The sequence below is a fragment of the Pecten maximus genome, chromosome 3 (assembly GCF_902652985.1).
Source record: "Pecten maximus chromosome 3, xPecMax1.1, whole genome shotgun sequence".
Classification (NCBI taxonomy): Eukaryota; Metazoa; Mollusca; class Bivalvia; order Pectinida; family Pectinidae; genus Pecten; species Pecten maximus.
In genome coordinates, this window is record NC_047017.1 from 41,006,194 (window position 1) to 41,029,548 (window position 23,355).

At 36.4% G+C, this 23,355-nt stretch overlaps 1 protein-coding gene across 2 annotated transcripts; it reads right to left on the minus strand.

Annotated features, from left to right (window-relative positions):
- Positions 1-1,637: 1,637 nt before the first annotated feature.
- LOC117324184 (leucine-rich repeat-containing protein 74B-like) lies at positions 1,638-23,281 on the minus strand. 2 transcript variants are annotated; one of them, XM_033879872.1, is made up of 13 exons: positions 22,999-23,281; positions 11,622-11,979; positions 11,129-11,304; positions 10,576-10,683; positions 9,041-9,134; positions 6,713-6,762; positions 6,445-6,526; positions 5,808-5,893; positions 4,175-4,369; positions 3,591-3,686; positions 3,067-3,342; positions 2,725-2,810; positions 1,638-2,495 (listed from the first exon to the last, which is right to left on the minus strand). In XM_033879872.1, exons 1-13 carry the CDS (start codon positions 23,077-23,079, stop codon positions 2,432-2,434), a joined length of 1,752 nt encoding a protein of 583 aa, XP_033735763.1. In that variant the 5' UTR covers positions 23,080-23,281; the 3' UTR covers positions 1,638-2,431. The 2 variants fall into 2 exon arrangements, with proteins under 2 accessions (XP_033735763.1, XP_033735764.1); XM_033879873.1 differs by lacking the exon at positions 22,999-23,281 and adding an exon at positions 17,923-18,027.
- Between the last annotated feature and the right edge of the window lie 74 nt (positions 23,282-23,355).

Sequence of the window (23,355 nt, forward strand, 5' to 3'; positions counted from 1 at the left end):
TTGCTATGGTTAAATTTCTAGATAGTACCATCCCTGCTCCGTCTGCCTACGGTGTTTACATGTCCCAGTTGATTTGATATTCAAGGACTCGTTCCCATTAGCACGATTTCCGTGACAGATATCGACAACTAACAGAGAAATTAACAACACAAGGTTTCGAGAGATACAGGTTGATGAAGACCGTGGGAGAAGATGTATGGTCGACATCATGATCTTATTTGGAAATATCCTATTTTCATGTGCGGTATGAGACCACAAGTGTTCGATGCTTGTTGATATACCTGTTGGCTCTGTTGTTACCACCCTAACCCTCGTTAAGGATGGTGACTTAACCTGGATTTGACTTAGATTTGTCGATGAAGCCGGAGAGGCTTAATCTTCCGGATCACCTAGTCTTATTCCCCATGTACTTTTTAAGGATTTCCGTACAAATCTATATTTTTGTTCATATTTTAACTCGGTTGTTTATCGAGTTTGAATTTCAAATATTATGGTTTTGGTATCACAACAACACACAGATTTCTAGATTTCTAGTATTTCGGCCCCTGACATCAAATGATGACCCGTGACTTTATGTGTATTTTTAGATATGTTTTTTTTTTATTTTTTTTTTACGGGGATGTATTGTTCAGTTGTACAGCTGCACCAAGGTAGAATTTTTAAGCTATGTATGTTCCTAAGATACAATACTCCTGACTGGTTATGTCTTTCTGTTTGGATTATGTCCCTTTTATCTTGGGGATGTCAGAATATCACGAGTACAGCGCTTTTTTTCCAACAGGAAGAAATAATTTTATACAACTACTAGTACATTTGTACTTTATTCCTAGTTATGCGATCCATCATCAACATCGAAAACATATGATTAAATCGTTACTTTTAGAACACAAGTTGTTAACATAAATGATTATAGTGTATAGACAAGTACACATGTTCCTACAATGTGACACTATAGAACATGGGTACTTGTCTATTTATGTTGTTACACTGTAGAACATGGGTACTTGTCTATTTATATTGTTACACTGTAGAACATGGGTACTTGTCTATTTATATTGTTACACTGTAGAACATGGGTACTTGTCTATTTATATTGTCACACTATAGAACATGGGTACTTGTCTATTTATATTGTTACACTGTAGAACATGGGTACTTGTCTATTTATATTTTTACACTCTAGGAACATGGGTACTTGTCTATTTTTATTGTTACACTGTAGAACATGGGTACTTGTCTATTTATATTGTTACACTGTAGGTACATGGGTACTTGTCTATTGATATTGTTATACTGTAGAACATGGGTACTTGTCTATTTATATTGTTATACTGTAGAACATGGGTACTTGTCTATTTATATTGTTATACTGTAGAACATGGGTACTTGTCTATTTATATTGTTATACTGTAGAACATGGGTACTTGTCTATTTATATTGTTACACTGTAGAACATGGGTACTTGTCTATTCATATTGTTACACTGTAGGTACATGGGTACTTGTCTATTTAGATTCCGGCTCATGACAGAATGTAATGCAATATATTTCTAGACATTCGGTAATATACCTTTGAATGTGATGCAATGTAAAACTCTATGCAATGCGTTTGGGAAATAACAAAAAGAAACAAACGGCTTATAGAAATAATGTGTTTATAGATAAATCAAAATTCAGTAATATAAACTTTGATATCAAAATACCGTTTTCCATTTGACAAATAGTAATAAATATCATCGGATACCAACACACATGTAAATGAGTACACATTCAACACATGTACATACATGTAAACATATACACTAATGTTAAGGAAGTATTCGTGACGGTATCCTAGTTACAGAATATACCATGGTTACTCATGTTTTGGCTTCCAGGACCGTCGCTAGCGTTAAGTTATACACACCGTGAACAATTATGAACAGTAACCATATGAAATGCGTCACCAATGTATGATTTGCACAAATAATGACAACGAGCATTTCCTGACGAGACAAAAAGAGAAAGAAAGGATTATGGCATTATTTCCGCTTATGTGACACATTTCACTATTGTCCAGGAGGAATCACGGATGCTGTACCACCTGTCTATAGAGCAGACACAGCACTAAGCTGGCTGGGTCCTCAATGTTACCCTGATGAGTTACGTTATATAGCAAAACAGAAAGCTAACCCAAGAAGCAAAATACAAATCATTATGCTTAGATATAATTACGGTATTTGCGTTTGTCCTTTTTTTGAGGTGCCACTTAAAGATATCTAGTAAAACTAGTCCTCGGCGTCATAACATCAGCCATTGAGTAGTGATATAAAGACACAAGCACGTCTGCCACGACAATCAATACTGTCCATTGTCCCTAGCAACGAAAGTTATATGCGACCTCTTCTGATTATCCAATATGGCCGCCACGACTTTGTCTCTCACATTTTCGATCACGTGACTTCATTGGCTTCATTTACAACATCGTTCACTTGTTCGAATTGTTTGATGAAATCACTGGAAAGAAACAAAATACAGGTGCTTTTTATGGTATCTCAATCTTTACAATAACATTTTATTCTTTGTTTTCGTACAAGAACCGATAACAATTATTTTAATATTCATATGATTTAAGCCATCATAAAAGACTGATGATAAATAGATGTGTCATCTGGGAAAGACCCTGTTGGTGAACCGAAGGGTAAGCTTGTCCGGTTAGAAACATTCAGTATATTAAAGAACTTACCCAAAGTATATGCGTCCATTTTGTTCTTTAGCTATACGTTCAATAGCCTCGTCCACTTTAGGTTTGTCGTATGGTACGGCTAACTCCTGTAATGAAGGTGTAACACATTTTGATTAGAAATGAATAATCATAATGTTAAACGCAACAGCACTTATACGATTTATACCATTCAAGACTTGTTATAGTAGGCACAATTGTATTTGGCACCGAACTTCGTGATAACAAAAAATCTAATATTTGAATTAAATGTTGAAAAATATTTACATTTTTTCCTTCTGCAAACTATTGTGACCGTAAAGTATCTAGAGAGCTATGGTCCTTATACTGGGTACTTATACATACGTCCAAGGCGGCCATGAACTGTTCAGGAGTAACTTGCAAGGTCTCGTCAGGGTCGTGTCTCTTTAAGATGTCCAGAAGCCTCATATCGTTGACGACGATGTGGTCCTGTAGCACCATGACGGGGTCCTTCCGCTTGAAGGGATCAATGGCTGGCTTTCCAAGGTCCTCCATGGTATTACCAGATCTCAGAATGGGACCGTGTGTCACCTTGAAGTTTGGCCGCTTCATTTTGATATCCTCGCAGATTCGTAAGAACTCGAACTCGACAGGGATATCCTAAGTGGTAAAGACAGCTCTTGTAATGTTTATAAAAAGGAGATTTCCTTGCAAAATTATATATCTCTTGCTCTGAATAGTCTATAGCGGATTCGAGCAGGTTAAATTCAAAATGATTCAAATTAATAGCATAGTTTCAAATGCAACATTTTCGGAGGAATTAGCGCCAATTCGTTTGTTTTCAATCTTACTGGCTAGCTTATAAAGGTAATATCGAGCTTTTCCCCCCTAAACACTAGCCTACTTACGGTGAGGTCGAGTTCTTCCATCTCACTGCTCTCGGTCTCGTTGATGGAGCGAGCCAATGCTATTGCGCCAATAGTGGTCAGCAAATTATTTCCCATCTGTGGAGTACACGATCAGACATCTATATACTATATTAAGTACTTAATGTTTTCATATCCCTATTAATGTGATACCCGTTATTTAACTCACTGTATTCACTGTATTTATATGTACAATGTGCCAGTCAGTACACCATTGTATACATTCTCTCACATTTAGATATTCAAAATGATTGGCAACGTCTCTTTCCCCATTTATAATAACGCTATCAAATTCAGATGGCATTTATAACATCTTTAAAAGCTGATGTCATTGCGGTAATGTTGGTATCGCTAACGCTTTCCTTGGATACGGCTGCTGGTATAATAATAGATAGCAAAAATCATGTTGTTAAAGTAAAGTCAAGTATGAAAAGTCTTGTGAATAATATAATGAAAATCGATACTAATACTGAGCAACATTGGCAACGATGCCAGCATTGTTTGGTATGTTTTCTATGTTTTCTACTTGTAAACAAAGTGTATTTTTCTAATTTTTAGAGGCTTACCCTCAGTACCCGGATGTTGTCATTGATGGCTATAGCCTTTGCCACCTTCACTGCCACATCTGCGTTCAGTCTGTTGCCGCTGATGTCGATTTCCTGTAGAGAGTTATTGGTTATGAGGGCATCAGCGATCGCAGCCCCACCTTCCGGTCCAAATCCGTTCCAGGCCAACGAACAATGCTTTAATCGCACGTTTTCCTACGCAATAATAATTAAAAAAAAAAAATAAACATCATTTTAACATGTTTGGATGAACGATATACACAATACGACACAGAAAGTCCATAAAGAATTAATGTATCCGAACATCGTTTGGGACAGCAACGAGAAATCATTGAATGTAGACGAAAGTGAAGCAACAATGAAACCTTCCTACTACCAATTTATTCCTCCATGAATTAAAACTACAAGTATATCAAGCTAGTAATCTAACAAAAGAATCTTCATCAGAAGTGCCCGTTAAATATGACAAGAGACTGATATGAAATTTCAATAATGGAAAGCAGCTTGCGACATGAAATAATCCCAGAGAGATTGTAGATATTTTCACGTATTTGTTTAAAATAAGAGCAATTATAACAATCTTTGTTTGATATTAAAATCATTCATTAAAAATACGTTTCATGATATTGAAAAGTTACTTGTCAAAATTATCTTGGGTAAATGGTCTTTTAAATTTTGAAGATGTTTGCATAGTGGTTTGTTTTAAGAAGCTGAACTGACTGCAGCATTTTTTTCACCCAAAAGAAACGAAAAATAAAACCAAAACAAACAAAAATCATTTCGAGACATAGTGCTTGTCCAAAACGTATTCGTAAGAAGTTATCACGATAAATTTATATCAATACTGAAACATTACCATCAATTATTTGGGCGGTATGTAAATAGTAAACTCATTAGCTGTTCTGTTTATTGTTCCGTTCGATAGAAATATCATTTTAATACTTACAACAATAATGTTGATTTTCGAAAATATGTAAGTGGAGTAACACGACCAACTACAACAGTGTAGAGGAACCCGAGATGTTCCGGGTCAATGCATCACTCAATGAACCGAGACATTCGACAGATAATTACTTGACAGCGATCATTGTGTATAACTTAGACAGTGTAAGGACAATGTGGGTACATGGGTATAATGTTACCTTTGAAATAAAGACAGATTGTCTGTCTGTCATTGTCTCGGAACCCAGGTACGTTATACAGGTATGTATTGGGTAGACAGAATCTACATGACCATAACTCGGTAAGTATAGGTATATAAATAATGGCGATTTTCATCGTATCCTTGTTAAAACATTTATATTATACCTGACTTAAAGTAGGACAGACTATCAGGTGTTTCATACATCATTACGTGTGATCGTTTGTCCTCAAAGGAATGTTTATCTGATTAGCACACAATGGAAAATTACCTATATATGTATAAAGGTATAGTGAAATAAAATGTTTAATACATTTGTATAATAGTAGTTAGACGATATAAGTAGCCGCGCCTGTTATAAGTAGCTTAACGGGTAGTAAACAACATCATCGTAAGAGATTATTGTACTATGTTTTTTTAGCATATTACAATTTCTTTTTTCTTGTTAGTAAAAGAACGCTCTATAATACGTACACTTCCAACTATACCTACCTTTAAACCACGTGCTACGGACACTGCCCCTTTTTGTCGAAGGTGATTCCAGCTGAGATCTAAAGAATCCAGGATGTCGTTGGAGGCTGTAATAAAAATGACTGCTAATTTAGTATCTGACAACGCTTAATTATTTCAGCATCGAAACTACTAATCGATTGTAAAATACTATACAGAAATGCTTACAGAAAAAGGATAAGTTACTAATTGATTGTAAAATACTATACAGAAATGCTTACAGAAAAACGATAAGTTACTAATTGATTGTAAAAGACTATACAGAAATGCTTACAGAAAAACGATAAGTTACTAATTGATTGTAAAAGACTATACAGAAATGCTTACAGAAAAACGATAACTATTCATCCTCCCGTGAAGTACCAGGAAAGACAATGTAACAACAATACGTAGTTAATAACAATGTAACAACAATACTAAAGTACGTAGTTAATAACAACATAACAAGAGACAAATGTCATTAGTTAAATATTTATATATATAGGTTAATATTCGTTTCTAACGTCATTTGTACTAGTACACCTTATACCGTTTATATCCATAGTTGTAAACATTAATTAATATTTGACATCCGATATAAATTATAGACACTTTACATGACAGTACACTGTTTCTATACCTATTGCTGGCCCCAGCAGTTCTCCAGCCTGCTCTCCAAACCGGTTACGGCTCAAATTCAGAGATTTTAAATACTTGTTGTTCTGTAACAATAATACAAATACATTTTGCCATAAGTATACTAATTATTCGATATTGTTAAAATAGTTTAAGACACTGAAGATGGATATATATTCTTGGAATCATGTTTTCTGATGAATAACTAGCTAAAATTCATTATTAAATCACCGTTAGTTTTTCAACAACCAAATAGAAACTGCACTACTCACATCCAACATCTCTACGAAATACTCAACGTCTCCATCTTCGAATGCATTATCTGAAAATTATAATGCAAACATTGCAAATGTCAAATACGCAGAAAGAAATTAGATGTGTTATGTGCAATTAAAGGCCACGATCTCTTTAATTACATTACATAATTGTTCATCATTAAGAAAACTGTATCCTTTTTATTCATTAAGTTTTATGACTACATAAAACTTGGGCGAAACGCAGTAAACTTGAAATAGGAACCACACCAACATTTACTCGGGCAAAATATGGGGGGGAAATCTAAACAGGGATTGCATCAATGATCTAACAAAGAATACGTCATCCTACCTTTCCCCATTAAAAACAGGTGATAGACACTCAAAATCTATTAACAAAACAACATAATTGCGACCGTTTCTGTGTAGATTGACGCCTCTTTGACCGGAAACCCTGTTTTACACAACAGTCATGAGAAGTACTGACATTGATGTCTCCATTAATACATTACCATATATTGACCAGACACAATCCGATCGATCAGGTCTAAGACAAAGCTTTACGCCTCGTAACATAAACGTCATCACAGACACGTCGACATTTAGTCTAGTTTATATTCTGGCTTTTGGAAAAGTAATCGGTTATCGATTTCTGACGATGACCCAATCAGGTAATGGGCAACCATTAATTAAATCAAAACCAAGGACACGATTTAAAGTCTGAAAAATGGACAGGTAAATGTGGTCCCCGAGTAATGCGTTATCATTAAACAAGAGGCTTTCATCAATCACCGACGGTCATCACCATGGCTACCTTACATGGGTGGAGTAATGATTTCTCGTCTTGTCCATTATTTTGATTAATCATTCCTGTTGTAATTGAAAATGATATTGAATTTTCTTCGAAAGTACTTAACCGCTTTTTAGTAATGTCGTTAATTGGTATGGATTTCGAGTATTAGATTTATAGGGGAAGCCTTTCGTGTGTAGAAGATATGCTTTATATAGAAAACGACAGTAGAATATAAACACAATAATCACAGATAAGCTGAAATGGCGACGTAAAATGAGAAGACGGTATTTAACATGATTATCGGGTATTAATGTGCCAGTTCTAAGCGTCTATGATAGAGAATCACGTGACATCACGAGTATCTTAACTTTAGACTGGCGGCATCAGAAACAAGAGATATAGGATGATAGTAGTAGACAACAATTCTGTCTGAGCCTGAGTATGTGTTTTATTGACAGCTTCACCGGAAATAGTGAAAGTCGAAGACTTGTTCCAATTTTACAGTTTGCGAGCATTATAATTGTAACTAACTTATGTTTGGTGTTGTTTGGTTTCATTTGCATCTTATTTATTGTATTAAAATGAACATAACGCAAGGTTGGCAATACCTGGCACGCTCCGAAGCATTAATCGACATCAATGAAACATCACCCATCTTCCATTACAGATTGCGAGCATTATTATTCTAATTAAATAATGTTTGTCATTGTTAGGTGTTGTTTGGTATTGTAGGTGTTTTTGGTATTGTTAGGTGTTGTTGGGTGTTGTTAGGTGTTGATTGGTGTTGTTAGGCGTTGTTTGGGGTTGCTGGGTGTTGTTAGGTGTTGCTTGGTGATGCTGGGTATTGTTTGGTATTGTTGTGTGTTGTTTGGTATTGCTGTGTGTTGTTTGTTATTTCCAGGTGTTGTTTGGTATTTTCAGGTTTTGTTTGGTATTTTCAGGTGTTGTTTGGTGTTGTTTGGTATTGTTGGGTGTTGTTTGGTGCCATTTGCGTTTCGTGTAATGTATCAAATAAACATAAAGTATGGGTTTACAATACATGACACACTCCGCAACACCAATCTTCCATCACGGATTTCCACACTATTCAGACTTCACTGCCGAGCCGTAGGAGGACTTTTGATAAATTACAGGAATGGGTTCGTCAGTTCTTGTGGGAACCCTTTATGTTGTGGAGAGGCTAACTATACATTACAAGGCATATCATTTAGATACTTTATACGACTGATCACCTGACGTCCAACCATTTCTAACAGTGTTGAGGCTGTGGAATGTCATTGTTTGATTTTTGAAACCAATATCAAAGTTAGTATGATGAATGAAATATGATTATATCTACAGTAATGTTTGATATTGAAATCTGGATTTATAGGGAGTTGGGGTTTGATCAATCGACGAAATTGAGAGATAGTACTTGAAGTCGAAGTTACTTTGACACCCCCTTCCAGGGAACTCAGTGTTTTCTATCAAAATGGAGTCTATCAAACAGACAGACGGACGAGTGTGTCACTAATATTCATTGGTTCTCAATCGTAAGAATGTTTAGTAGTTACCTGATAAATCGACCTTCCTTAGTCCGGTATTCACCCCAAGCATCCTACACATACTCCTGGCTCCAATGGTACCCAGTCGATTGTCTGATAAACTCTGAAGCGAGAGGACACGAACCTACACAATGTGTCTCTTGTATCATCGTGGTTATTGATGATTATTTTATATGCATTGATATGATTTCATAACATGACAAGCTTCACTGGGATAAAATAGTTAAAAGATTTAACAAGAATACTGACCATGGGTTATGTAACCGCTTTTGTCTCGTGACATAATCGACCATATTGATAATGTGTGTCATGAGGAGATAAACTTGATTGAAATGATATTATTATGTTTGCTAACGTATATGTAACATCCAAATGGCCATTTAGACAGAAGCATTGTATCATCCAACTTTTAACAGTTCTGTTGTTTAAAGACCTGCCAATTAAATCAGAATTGAAATTTTGTATGTCTAACGGAAAGCCTATTTTTCTAGCTAGAATACATGATATACCACAGAGTCAGCACACGAGTACAAAATCGTATAACATTATCAACAAAACAGGGCATGTTAAGCCGTATCATGACGACACAGACGGAATAGGTCGTGAATAATAATAATATACAAAAAAAAAAAATACAAGATATACCACAGGAATAAAATACAAGCAAATCTAGATAAACGACAGTGTGGCCATATACACAAAGCAAGAACTAAAGGTCAACAACAGTTACAGAGGCTGGTTAACAGGACGTTAAATGGTATCACAGAATCTTTATATCGGACATGGACGTTATCACAGGAGAGACAGAAAGGGAGTTGGTACCATTATTATTGTACATATGTAAGTAACCTACTCATTAAAGAACACAAACCCTAACACACTAAACGGATCCCTATCGATAGTTCTCCGTGATAAATAAGTTATAGACTAAAGCAATGTCAGTATCAATATTTTGTTTTCCTTTGATGGTATCTAGTCCTCATATATAGGTAAACAAAACAGCAAATGGAGCGTGACGACTGGCTGATGACATCTCATTAACACCACGGGGATAATCTACATCTCATTAACACCACGGGGATTATCTTTTGTAATAAACCGGACCAGTGAATCTGTGTTTTACCTTTGAAGCTATGTTGTTAAGATGTATCGTACTAAGCATACCTCCTCAGCGTTCTTATAAATAACTAACCACACAATTACACAGTTATAAAGCTATTGGATTTTATACTGCTTTCACACGCATCATTCAGTGCCGTACACACTTTTAAATTATCTTCTTATCAAATTTACTTGGTCCTGTCAATATTTCATATGTCAATAGCAAAACTATTATCACATTACTTCCAGCACTAAAATACATCATACCAGAAAGCATAATTAATTTGTCGAATAGCGTCGTTTACTATGAAAGTGTTACCAATTGCCAAGTATCTTTTTGAAAGAGATTCTCCACTTAAAAGGTTATGGATTAAAAAAATGTAAAAAGAAAATTTTGTGAGGGTATGATATAACAAGAAGCAGTATAGACGTTCTCGTCTTACCAGTTCTGATATGTAGTCGTTTTCCTCTAACATCCGGGCCATTGCCTCCCCTCCTGGACCTTCTATCCAATTTCCGTTTAGATTAAGTTTTTCTAGCGTAACGTTGTCCTGTACATACAGATAAAACAAATTATGCTACAACATGTCTCGTCCAAATTTTGTTGCATAAAACGCAAATCGAAGTGCCGCATTTATGATTTAATTTAATAAAAATTTAATAATTTAAATCATTCATAACTCTTGACGAAATTCAGGTGAATATATTAATATGTGTAATTGGTTACGTCAATTGAATGTTACTTAGTATTTGTTGTTCAAGTTTTGCATATATTTTCAATAAATAGAAGAGCTGAAAGGCAGTCATCAACTCATAATGATAATGACATTTCATCTTTTACATCATGGGTAAAAATCTTTATGTTGTTAATATTATGAGGATATAAAAAAAATGCGTTCTCCAACAATGTCACTTGTGTTTTTGGATCGTGCTATGTAGTACTTCGGCTTCAGACCAATGACTACATCTGTGTTACTCTCGGACTGGAAACCTTACCCGAAGCACTAATGCCATGGCTTTAGCAGCCACAGGTCCGAGACCATGGTAACGCATCACCAGTTCCGGATCCAGGATGTGACGGACAAAGTAGGATATTGGTACTACACCGAACTGTGAACAAATCTTCTTGTAGCTTGACCTTCCACTTGTGTCATGAAGATCTTCAGAGTCCTCTGGGGAAACAAATGTTGCAATGTAAAGTAAATGAAGATATTTGGTAAATTGCGTTTAGCTTAATTTCTGTCAATGGGTAGGTCTTGACAGGTGCGTATGTTACAAATATTTCCCAGTTTCTGAATGGATCAATTATCTAACTGAATTCGGACAGTTGATTCTCAAACATATGTGTTATAAAGATTGCGAGCATTGACATATCTTAGGCACATATACAAAGGATCATTCAATAGATTTTAAAACAATTTTATGCTTTCTAACTTGAGTAAAAAAAACAAAATGTTACTGATTAAGTGACACATTTTCCACTATATACCTTCGACCTCTAAGTCTGTGTCGTACTCATCCTCGTCTGTCCGCGCTGTGATAGGAACCTTGTCATCTAGAACCAATATATCCGGCTCCCTCGGAGACTCGATTTCTTCGCTCTCCTCCTGTCGGTATTCAGACTGTTTCAATTCCGTAATAAGGATATGTTCTTCGTCCTCGACTTCCTCTATTCCTTTGCCTTGGGTTGTCGGTCTCGCGGCCGGTGTTCGAACCATGGTGGCACGAGACATCTGTGACGGAACACGTCCTAGAGACAGACGGGTTTCCGTGCGACTTCCGAGACCCTGGTCGATCTCCATGTCAACGTCTGCCTCCTCCGGTACGGAGAACAGAAGTAACTGTGCCTACAATAACAGAAACAACACACGTGGTCTGATATTTGTATTGTTATTGACAATTAACTTACCCATTACTGCATGCGATACATAATACACTACAAGGTATGGACACTGAACGACACACAGGAAGAAATATAATATATAGGTCTCCATCTTTATACATAGAGGACGTAACTTTGTACAAAGTCCTGTCTTTGTGCTGCACAAACTAAATACGGTCACGGAATTCTTATTAGAAAAAGAATATTTCAGATGAAAGAAAGAAAGAAAGAAAGAAATAGATTGTCCTGTCCTTACAGTGAAAATGTATGAAGGTAATGGCCTGTGTGTCTGTCTGAAACACATTGCTCAACGTATTATTCTGATACAGTATTTCATACAGTAACATAGAGGATTACTTTATAGTCCATGTAATATTGAACAAATTAACAATAATCAATGGCATACAAAACGAACCTTTGGCGAATATCATTTTAAAAAACAATGTTTCAATATTACGTGACGAAGTGCGTTAGGTTTCCTTTTATATACCGACGATCGAAAACAATACGTTTTAACTACCAGACATTTTTATATACCGACGATCGAAAACAATACGGTTTTTTAACTACCAGACATTTTTATATACCGACGATCGAAAACAATACGGTTTTTTAACTACCAGACATTTTTAGCTTCACTGACTTGTGCTGGGAATTTGCCTTTTTTAATCATTAGAGTTTCAATGTTTATTTCACTTGAAGCTATTAGCTCCGTGATGCTGCATGTTCTCCTTTCATTAAGGGTTATATCCGCGAGTAGTTGGGAGAATGTTCAGCTTTATGTCACCCTATATACCGGTATGTCTGCTTTTTACAGTTTATTCTAGATTTTTTAAACAATTTATCTAAGTATCATACAACATCTAATCATAGGCGTCTGTTACTATTATAACTACATGTATATAAACTTCACCCATATAATAACTATATAAACTTCACCAATATTTACGAGGTTTTTACTATTACTATACTAACTATATAAACGTCAATACTTTCTATATTATCACATACAAACATTTCCTTACTAAGTAAAACACTTAACATCGGAGACATAGGTTACGTGGAATGAACGGTAACCACGTCACAATGTTGGGATAGGCAGAGGATAATTATAGAACCCCGTTGGTGAGGGCAGTATTGATTAAAACTTCTCGATATATTTAACTTTGTCAGTGACATGGCTAATACGTATATTGGAGATAATTCCCCAGACCGATATCGGATATCATCACTAATGCTAGACCCCTATATAATTATATCCGTTACACTTTAAAACCCATTGAAGATAAACGTTCTGTAAACATAGAATTTTCCTGTGAATTGATTTGATAACATGACCTCCTTAGACAGAGCACATACATCCAGTGTAAGTCATATAATGACCACACGGCTAAAGCAAGCTATTCTATTTCACGTGTCTGTCAGAGGAAAAATTAATTTGGGTATTTAAATAGACAAAAGTCACCACGACACCCTTCTATGAGGAAATTTGTATTTCACATACGATCCTTGCATCTCCTTATTTCGATCCCTCCGTAAAACGACTTTGAAAAACCTGCAATTCATTGGAAGATGAATTATATTTCATTCTTTTTTCACTCTGTCTTTAATTAATCTGTTAGAAAAACGTACTTTTCGAATTGGAAGTCTATTTAATCCTACATCAAGCGACCATGAATATACGAAGTTGATAATTAAACAGTTATTCGAACTGAGGCACAGTTTGACTTTGTACATATCCATCGTAATAACGTAAGGGTTTACTTAGTTCTGTTTTTAGTTTATAGACAGGAAATTACTTCTGTAATTATAAATGAATAGAATTGTAAAATCACCAGTGACACGCTGAATTCTAACGCCTTACATAAGTAGGAAGCGTCCATGCCTTATTAAATAAGTTTCGTGTTATTGTCACGTCCTCATAACAGTTAAGGTCATACGAAGACGGTTGGTCAGCTCAACGACCAAATTAAAGCGTTGTCACACTGGAATGTCATAACAGACACAGTAACACCACACCTCGACACTCTATACAAAGGTAAGGAATGAGACAATTCGAGGGGCTTGGAAAGATACAGAGAATGCTACCGCAAAGACAATCTATATCGTGATTTCTCTCACATCCACCTATTTCTCACAACTTCCAATGTGTCATGGTTATGTAAGAGTTGCCATTGTGTTTTGAGACTCCAGGTGATTTTAGGTAAAGACTGTGGTGCCCTCGGTAGTCTAAGGTAATGTCAAAGATGTGATATCCGAGATAATGCTATCTTATTTACGTTAAAACGAAGCTATGTCAAAGTAGATTGATGTCAGCCTAATTGCTTTGTCAAAGTTTTATCTCGAAGTGATTGTTATATTGAGGTAATTGTATAGAAACTGAATTTTATCTCAAGAACAACAGAAAATACCAATATGCAAACGAAATCGTAATTCTGTCTCAATATAGATATAATAAGTACAAATCTAAAGGCATTTTAACGATATATTATTATAAATACACCCTCATTTTACTATGTGATGGACGTGTGCTGTAAGGTGTGTGAAGTGTACTTTATCGGCGTCTACCGGTATCCAGGTACTGTATCGGTGGCCTAACTCACCGGTACTGACCCAGACACATGTCATTTGGAATCGTTATTAATAAGTGAGAGGCTGCGATTTGACCTGTACTACAGTACATGGCCAATCGATCAGATTTAAACGCTCTTTGTATCGACTTATTACCTGAAAGGGAACACAATGACATAAGAATCCTTTCAAATTGTGTCTTTTGTTATGTATTTCGGCTATTGTCAATACTATTGTCAGCCCCGTTGTTAATGGTAAGTAATTAACTTGTGTTGTACACATTTATAATACCTGCATTGTGTACAGCATGTTAGGAAACAAAGACAGCGGCACACACAGGGACGTACCATACACAGATTTAAATATAACGACCAAACAAATAGGTGTCAAGATTGGGGGAGAGATGTGTATGTCGGCGTTGACACACGAGTATATTAGACGGGTCTGTGGCCCTGCACGACGTCAGAGATTGTGTGTGTTGTATACCCAGGGTTAAATCTGGGGGTCAATACTCCACTCATTAATACTGATGTGTGGACTAGGGTACCGATAGCAGTCACTAACTCTAGGTGTATATTTTGTACGAACGGCACTTAAACAAATTCTGGTTATTTCAAATGTTTTGTAATACATTTTCATTAAACCTAATAATTATGTTGGGTTTTTATCTTTATTTATTCTGTTTTAGTCATTTCTCCGTTAACTGAGCAAGTTCGACATAAAAAACACATAAAAAGAAAGGCAGCAACAGAAGACAAAGCAATGATAATTAAAGACAATATCAGGAATCCATTAGACGTCAAATAAACAGAGATGACACCAGGAATCCACTAGACGTCAAAAAACAGAGATGAGAGCAGGAATCCACTAGACGTCAAAAAACAGAGATGACACCAGGAATCCACTAGACGTCAAAAAACAGAGATGACACCAGGAATCCACTAGACGTCAAAAAACAGAGATGACACCAGGAATCCACTAGACGTCAAAAAACAAGGTCGACATTAGGAACCGACTAGCCGTAAACAGCTGAGACGCCATCAGGAATTCACTAGGCATCAAAACAATAGGAGAGACGACACCAGAAACTCAAGAGACATTGGAAACAGGAATTAATAACAGTAACAGGAACCCAGGGGACATCAATTCACAGAAATAAAGCCAGTTAGTGATTCAGGATGCGTCAATACAAAGGTAATGAAAAGTATCAATATAAAGTAAGGAGACATCAAAACAACAGTGAAAACAATACAAAGCACCGCTGAGACATCAAAACAACATTGAAAACAATACAAGGTACTGCTGAGACATCAAAACAACAGTGAAAACAATACAAGGTACCGCTGAGACATTAAAACAACAGTGAAAACAATACAAGGTACTGCTGAGACATCAAATCAACAGTGAAAACAATACAAGGTACTGCTGAGACATCAAAACAACAGTGAAAACAATACAAGGTACTGCTGAGACATCAAATCAACAGTGAAAACAATACAAGGTACTGCTGAGACATCAAATCAACAGTGAAAACAATACAAGGTACTGCTGAGACATCAAATCAACAGTGAAAACAATACAAGGTACTGCTGAGACACCAAAACAACAGTGAAAACAATACAGGGCACCGCTGAGACATCAAAACAACAGTGAAAACAATACAGGGCACTGCTGAGACATCAAAACAACAGTGAAAACAATACAAGGTACTGCTGAGACATCAAAACAACAGTGAAAACAATACAAGGTACTGCTGAGACATCAAAACAACAGTGAAAACAATACAAGGTACTGCTGAGACATCAAAACAACAGTGAACACCATACAAGGTACTGCTGAGACATTAAAACAACAGTGAAAACAATACAAGGTACTGCTGGGACATCAAAACAACAGTGAACACAATACAAGGTACTGCTGAGACATCAAAACAACAGTGAACACAATACAAGGTACTTCTGAGACATCAAAACAACAGTGAACACAATACAAGGTACTGCTGAGACATTAAAACAACAGTGAACACAATACAAGGTACTGCTGAGACATCAAAACAACAGTGAACACAATACAAGGTACTGCTGAGACATCAAAACAACAGTGAACACAATACAAGGTACTGCTGAGACATCAAAACAACAGTGAACACAATACAAGGTACTGCTGAGACATTAAAACAACAGTGAACACAATACAAGGTACTGCTGAGACATCAAAACAACAGTGAAAACAATACAAGGTACTGCTGAGACATTAAAACAACAGTGAACACAATACAAGGTACTGCTGAGACATCAAAACAACAGTGGAAACAATACAAGGCACCGCTGAGGCATCAAAACAACAGTTCAAACAATACAAGGTGCTGCTGAGACATTAAAACAACAGTGAAAACAATACAAGGTACTGCTGAGACATCAAAACAACAGTGAACACAATACAAGGTACTGCTGAGACATCAAAACAACAGTGAACACAATACAAGGTACTGCTGAGACATTAAAACAACAGTGAAAACAATACAAGGTACTGCTGAGACATCAAAACAACAGTGAAAACAATACAAGGTACTGCTGAGACATCAAAACAACAGTGGAAACAATACAAGGCACCGCTGAGACATCAAAACAACAGTGAAAACAATACAAGGTACTGCTGAGACATCAAAACAACAGTGAAAACACTACAAGGTACTGCTGAGACATCAAAACAACAGTGAAAACAATACAAGGTACTGTTGAGACATCAAAACAACAGTGAAAACAATACAAGGCACTACCGAGACATCAAAACAACAGTGAAAACAATACAAGGTACTGCTGAGACATCAAAACACATAATCAACAATGCCAGGAACTGTTGAGACAATAGGAAGACAAACTCTGCCACAAAAATGATATGGCATCTTGTCAAAAGAAAGGCACTGTAATGAAAGACTATGAAACTTCAGAAAAAAATGAACCCATATTGCTTTAAATGGTAAGTGTTTTTCATGCAATATATGTAGCAATTACCAAAATATTTCATGTCCAGACATTTTTTTCTAATTAATCTAAATACTGCTTGCTATTAAGACTTAATACTCATGTAATCAATATTTGTTATTGCAATCCTTGTTATATAATAATTAACTTGGTTTGCTAAGTTCCTCCACCGGGGTGGTTTCAAACCATCATCCTACATTTAACACTCTCCTTATTGAATATGCTACATACATTTTATAGCTATTCCAATATTCAAAACCAGATTGACGCAAATGATAGCCAATATCATTATGTCAATAGACCGATAAACATACATGTTTAATGTAGCATTTTCTATTAGCTAGTTTACGTACCTGAAGCCCATTTGATGGTTACACTTGGAACATAAGGTTAATTGTATAGCTGTTTATACTACAGGTAGGTATGTATATAGGTATATACTCATTACTGTTACGTCGGTTTCTATTCACTGAATGCCAACCGATATATACCGGATAAAAACCGAACTCTTAGTAATATATAACAACACGCTTGATAGATTCAATCGAATGGAAAATAGAAAGAAACATATTCAATGAAGTTTTGTATACATATTCAATGGGTAGTTTATTCCGGATCGACGGCACTTTCTTTTGTTATCGCTTTCATCGTACAAAATACATTAGTGGTACCCAGAGATAATATGGACATTCCATTATAGACCCAGTCAATACACATCGAAAAAGGCAGGGTCGAGGTATTGAAAGGCTAGCACTGTAATGTGTGAAATTATCTCTAAGGTAAACAGCCAGACTATCCGGATAAGTCAACACCACATCACCCTGGTGTACGACTGTCGGGTTAACATGGCCTGTTTTAAATAGGGATACCGTCTGACAGTATGGTCAATAACACTTTTGATAGAATGGTTAACAAAATATTTGAAAGTGTGGTTAAAACAACGTTTACAGCATGGCAAACATAAAGTTTGACGGCATGGTTAACAAAACGTTTGACAGTATGATTCACAAACTGTTTTACAGTATGGTTAACAAAACGCTTGATATGATGATTAAAACAAGATTTACAGGGGACACTTGACTTAAAACATATTTTATTGCCAATTAGATTAAGACAAAGGATTAGGCACACGCTTTTTGCAACTGATGGACGCCCTTTCCCATCATACAAATACATTCCATGGAGATAGGCATCCACATAAAAAAATGTATATGTAGAAAACTTAACAACGACACAGGTCAAGAATGAATACAAGAATACATATCAAAATTTATTGCTGGATTTGATGTAGTTATTGCACATGTCAGAACACGAGAGAGTTAAGGTCTACAGAAAGATCTGAATTCCCAAACAGGAAAGGGACACTTGTGATTACACAGTATTGAAAGTCTGTCACCCGGGACTGACTATCGTTTGATCATTTTGTAATGAATGTTAAATCAGCGGTGTAATCACTGCTGCTATATGTTTAAATGAAAACAAGATTCAAAGAAAATGCCCCCGGCAGAGAAAGGAAAGAACCTTATGTGATAATAATTCAGTGTTGTTCTCCACGGGAAGTAGACAATATAATGGGTGAATATCCGCCATGGAAAGAGAGTCAAATGATGAATAAAAGGCATGATAACATGATAAAACTGTACATACAAGACATGTGTTTACTGTGTAGCTACAATAAACGATATCAAACTGTAATTACAAAAAATCGATATCACATGACGGTATCAATCATTCCGTTTCATGTTTGTAAGTATTGTACTTTTTCTGAAACATTTCCTTCAAAATAAGACATTATTCCTCGACACAAACACGAAACGAGTCTAATATTTGCCTTTATACCCCGAAAATCTTTGTAATAAAACATCTAATGTGTTGTGGAGAATTTCTCCACAGGGATCTCTACTGATGTTTGTCTCACTGTATCCGTGACGTCACTTTGTCTAATGCCGCTGTCACGTAATCACGTTCTCAGTACGATGTGTTGTAATTAACACGTGATCAGAGTAGTAAACAGGACAATGTCTATGGACAGTAAAACCTACATATCGGTCAGAGTAGTAAACAGGACAATGTCAATGGACAGTAAAACCTACATATCGGTCAGAGTAGTAAACAGGACAATGTCTATGGACAGTAAAACCTACATATCGGTCAGAGTAGTAAACAGGACAATGTCTATGGACAGTTAAACCTACATATCGGTCAGAGTAGTAAACAGGACAATGTCTATGGACAGTAAAACCTACATATCGGTCAGAGTAGTAAACAGGACAATGTCTATGGACAGTAAAACCTACATATCGGTCAGAGTAGTAAACAGGACAATGTCTATGGACAGTTAAACCTACATATCGGTCAGAGTAGTAAACGGGACAATGTCTAACGACAGTAAAACATACATATCGGTCAGAGTAGTAAACAGGACAATGTCTATGGACAGTTAAACCTACATATCGGTCAGAGTAGTAAACAGGACAATGTCTATGGACAGTTAAACCTACATATCGGTCAGAGTAGTAAACAGGACAATGTCTATGGACAGTTAAACCTACATATCGGTCAGAGTAGTAAACAGGACAGTGTCTACGGACAGTTAAACCTACATATCGGTCAGAGTAGTAAACAGGACAATGTCTATGGACAGTTAAACCTACATATCGGTCAGAGTAGTAAACAGGACAATGTCTAACGACAGTAAAACATACATATCGGTCAGATTAGTAAACAGGACAATGTCTATGGACAGTTAAACCTACATATCAGTCAGAGTAGTAAACAGGACAATGTCTATGGACAGTAAAACATACATATCGGTCAGAGTAGTAAACATGAGAGTCTCTATGGATAGTTAAACCTACATATCGGTCATAATAGTAAACAGGACAATGTCTATGGACAGTTAAACCTAGATATCGGTCAGAGTAGTAAACAGGACAATGTCTATGGACAGTAAAACCTACATATCGGTCAGAGTAGTAAACAGGACAGTGTCTATGGACAGTAAAACCTACATATCGGTCAGAGTAGTTAACAGGACAATGTCTATGGACAGTTAAACCTACATATCGGTCAGAGTAGTAAACAGGACAGTGTCTATGGACAGTAAAACCTACATATCGGTCAGAGTAGTAAACAGGACAGTGTCTATGGACAGAAAAACCTACATATCGGTCAGAGTAGTAAACACGACAGTGTCTATGGACAGTAAAACCTACATATCGGTCAGAGTAGTAAACATGAGAGTGTCTATGGACAGTACATATCAGTCAGAGTAGAAAACAGGACAATGTCTATGGACAGTTAAACCTACATATCGGTCAGAGTAGTAAACAGGACAATGTCTAACGACAGTAAAACATGTATGTACAATGTCTATCGACTGTGAAACTATTGGGGGATAATGTTAGTTATGTTGAGCTGTTGCAGAGCTATTATATACTTGAGGCAATGTAAAATAACCAATTTATTACACTGCCCGAACGTGTCAGTGGACATTGATGTCTCTATGTTTAATTAAATAACGCACCAAACCTTTGACTAACACATGATTTGAGAACAACAGCAGTACAAAAGGCGGTCAGGTAAACGAGTACTGGTACAGGTATACTATATCACCTGCTATGTAGATACAGATAGGCTATTGATTACAACTTTAGACGAGTTCCTGTCTTCAGTTATGAATATGAGAATATCTGCAAGAGACCTGCCATTGTCAGAATATAAATCGGATGTTATGAATATGAGAGCCTCCTGGGTGCCAGTGTCAGACGGGGGAGGTGTGTTTGGTGTGCGGTATCCTGGACATTCTCCGGTAACCCATGCCAGATATATATAGGATTACACAAGGTATCATGTTCTGGCGCTGATTAAATCAAGTAATCCGGAATTCCGCTACTCTGTCCAATTTGTACATGAACAGCCCGTGGGGGCGGTGTACACATTTATACGCACCTGTCACAATAAATATATCTCTGCTCCAATTAATACATCTTTTCTCATCTCTACTCAAATAAATAAATCTCTATTCCAATAAATATACCAAATTTGTTTAATAAGGCTAGATAGCGGATAAACACTATTCTCAGGATATTCAGTGGTAATGCCTTTTTCATGTTTGCAATAGTTGCATATTATACAGAAAGGGCTTAATCATGGCTTACTAATTCTTACAAAGATTACGATAATGTTTCCTGACAATACCTTTGCGGTGTTTTCGTTAACCGGGGACCCTCCTGTATGTCGAGTAATAGACAATATCTGATAGTCATGCTGTAATATGATAGCTTGATAAAATGCCAGCAGGTCACCAGTTTTTACAACCGGCACCAATATTATAAGTCGTTCAAGGAAACGCACAATTAACTGTCGTCACCAATACCATTAAATCGTTCATGATAATATACTTTTACATTAGTCACCAATACCATTAAATCGTTCATGATAATATACTTTTACATTAGTCACCAATACCTTTAAATCGTTCATGATAATATACTTTTACATTAGTCACCAATACCATTAAATCGTTCATGATAATATGCTTTTACAATAGTCACCAAAATTGTATATCGTTCAGATAACATCCTTTGCAATATTCATACTTTTACAACCGTTTCCAATATCATATAGGGCTATCGCTAACGAAAACAGGCAATTAACAGCCGTCACCAATGTTATAAGTCATTCAAGAAAACAGACAATTAACAATCGTGACAGATATGATTAGATCGTTCAGAAAGCATACTTTCACAATCGTCACCAAATCCAATATCATATACATTTATCTCTCACAAAAATATTCACCATAGCATATCGCCTCATTCTAAAGAACTTCTGTGGGGAGATTCGATAGCAGGTCTACGCTCGTATAAACTACAGAGTATTTGGAGTAATTTTACTTTTTATATGTACAAAGCAAGTATATACCCTAATAATTAATATTCTCCTTTCTAACAGGTAAAATGAAAACTGATTGTCGTTATAGTGAATGCCGTAATTGTCGGGAGGTATAGGCATGTGAATTTAGTTTTTTCATTCAGAATCAATTGACTTATATCAAACAATAGGGGTTTAACTCCTGATATAAACGGTCTTAGCGCCCTTTTTGATGATCAAGAAATTGTTTTGACAAACACAAGATTAAAAGGCGACTGACCCCGGTATACCAAATCCGTCTAGAGCATTCATCGAGGTATTAAAACTGTGAGCATGCATAAACAAGTCTCTCCTTTATTACCCGCAGGCTTGACAACATAGACAGACACGCTGTATATAATTAAAATTTCATCGTAAAATATGTCACGAAATCACAGAAAAATTATAAACATTTTGTGAAAGTTAAACTTAAAAGTTTTCACTAGCTTGACCCGGAACTGAAAGGGTTCCGGTCATCGGTTTCCTAGCACGTATAAACAACATGTCGGTCTTACCTGAGCCTCCAGTGCCGGGTCCAGGGCAGGGGGCTGAATCTGCCCCTCCTCGTCCACCTCCTCTCCCCCTGTCAAATTCATCCCGTGGGGTGGGTCGAGTTTTCTTTACCTGTCCGTCAGAATTTCCATGAATAATCCGTACAGTATATCCCCGTGTTATAGACCACACCACACCTATGAAAACCGTCGTGATTCGAAACACGCGGAGTAGTAAAGCTTACAGTGTATAACGGTAACTGAGACAAACAAACCGCGCCGGGGCTGATCGCTCAATAATACAGGCAGTCTTACTGACTGAGGCGCAGGGGTCGCAATCAGATAATCCATACACCCAATACAGCCTTATTACCATAGTCT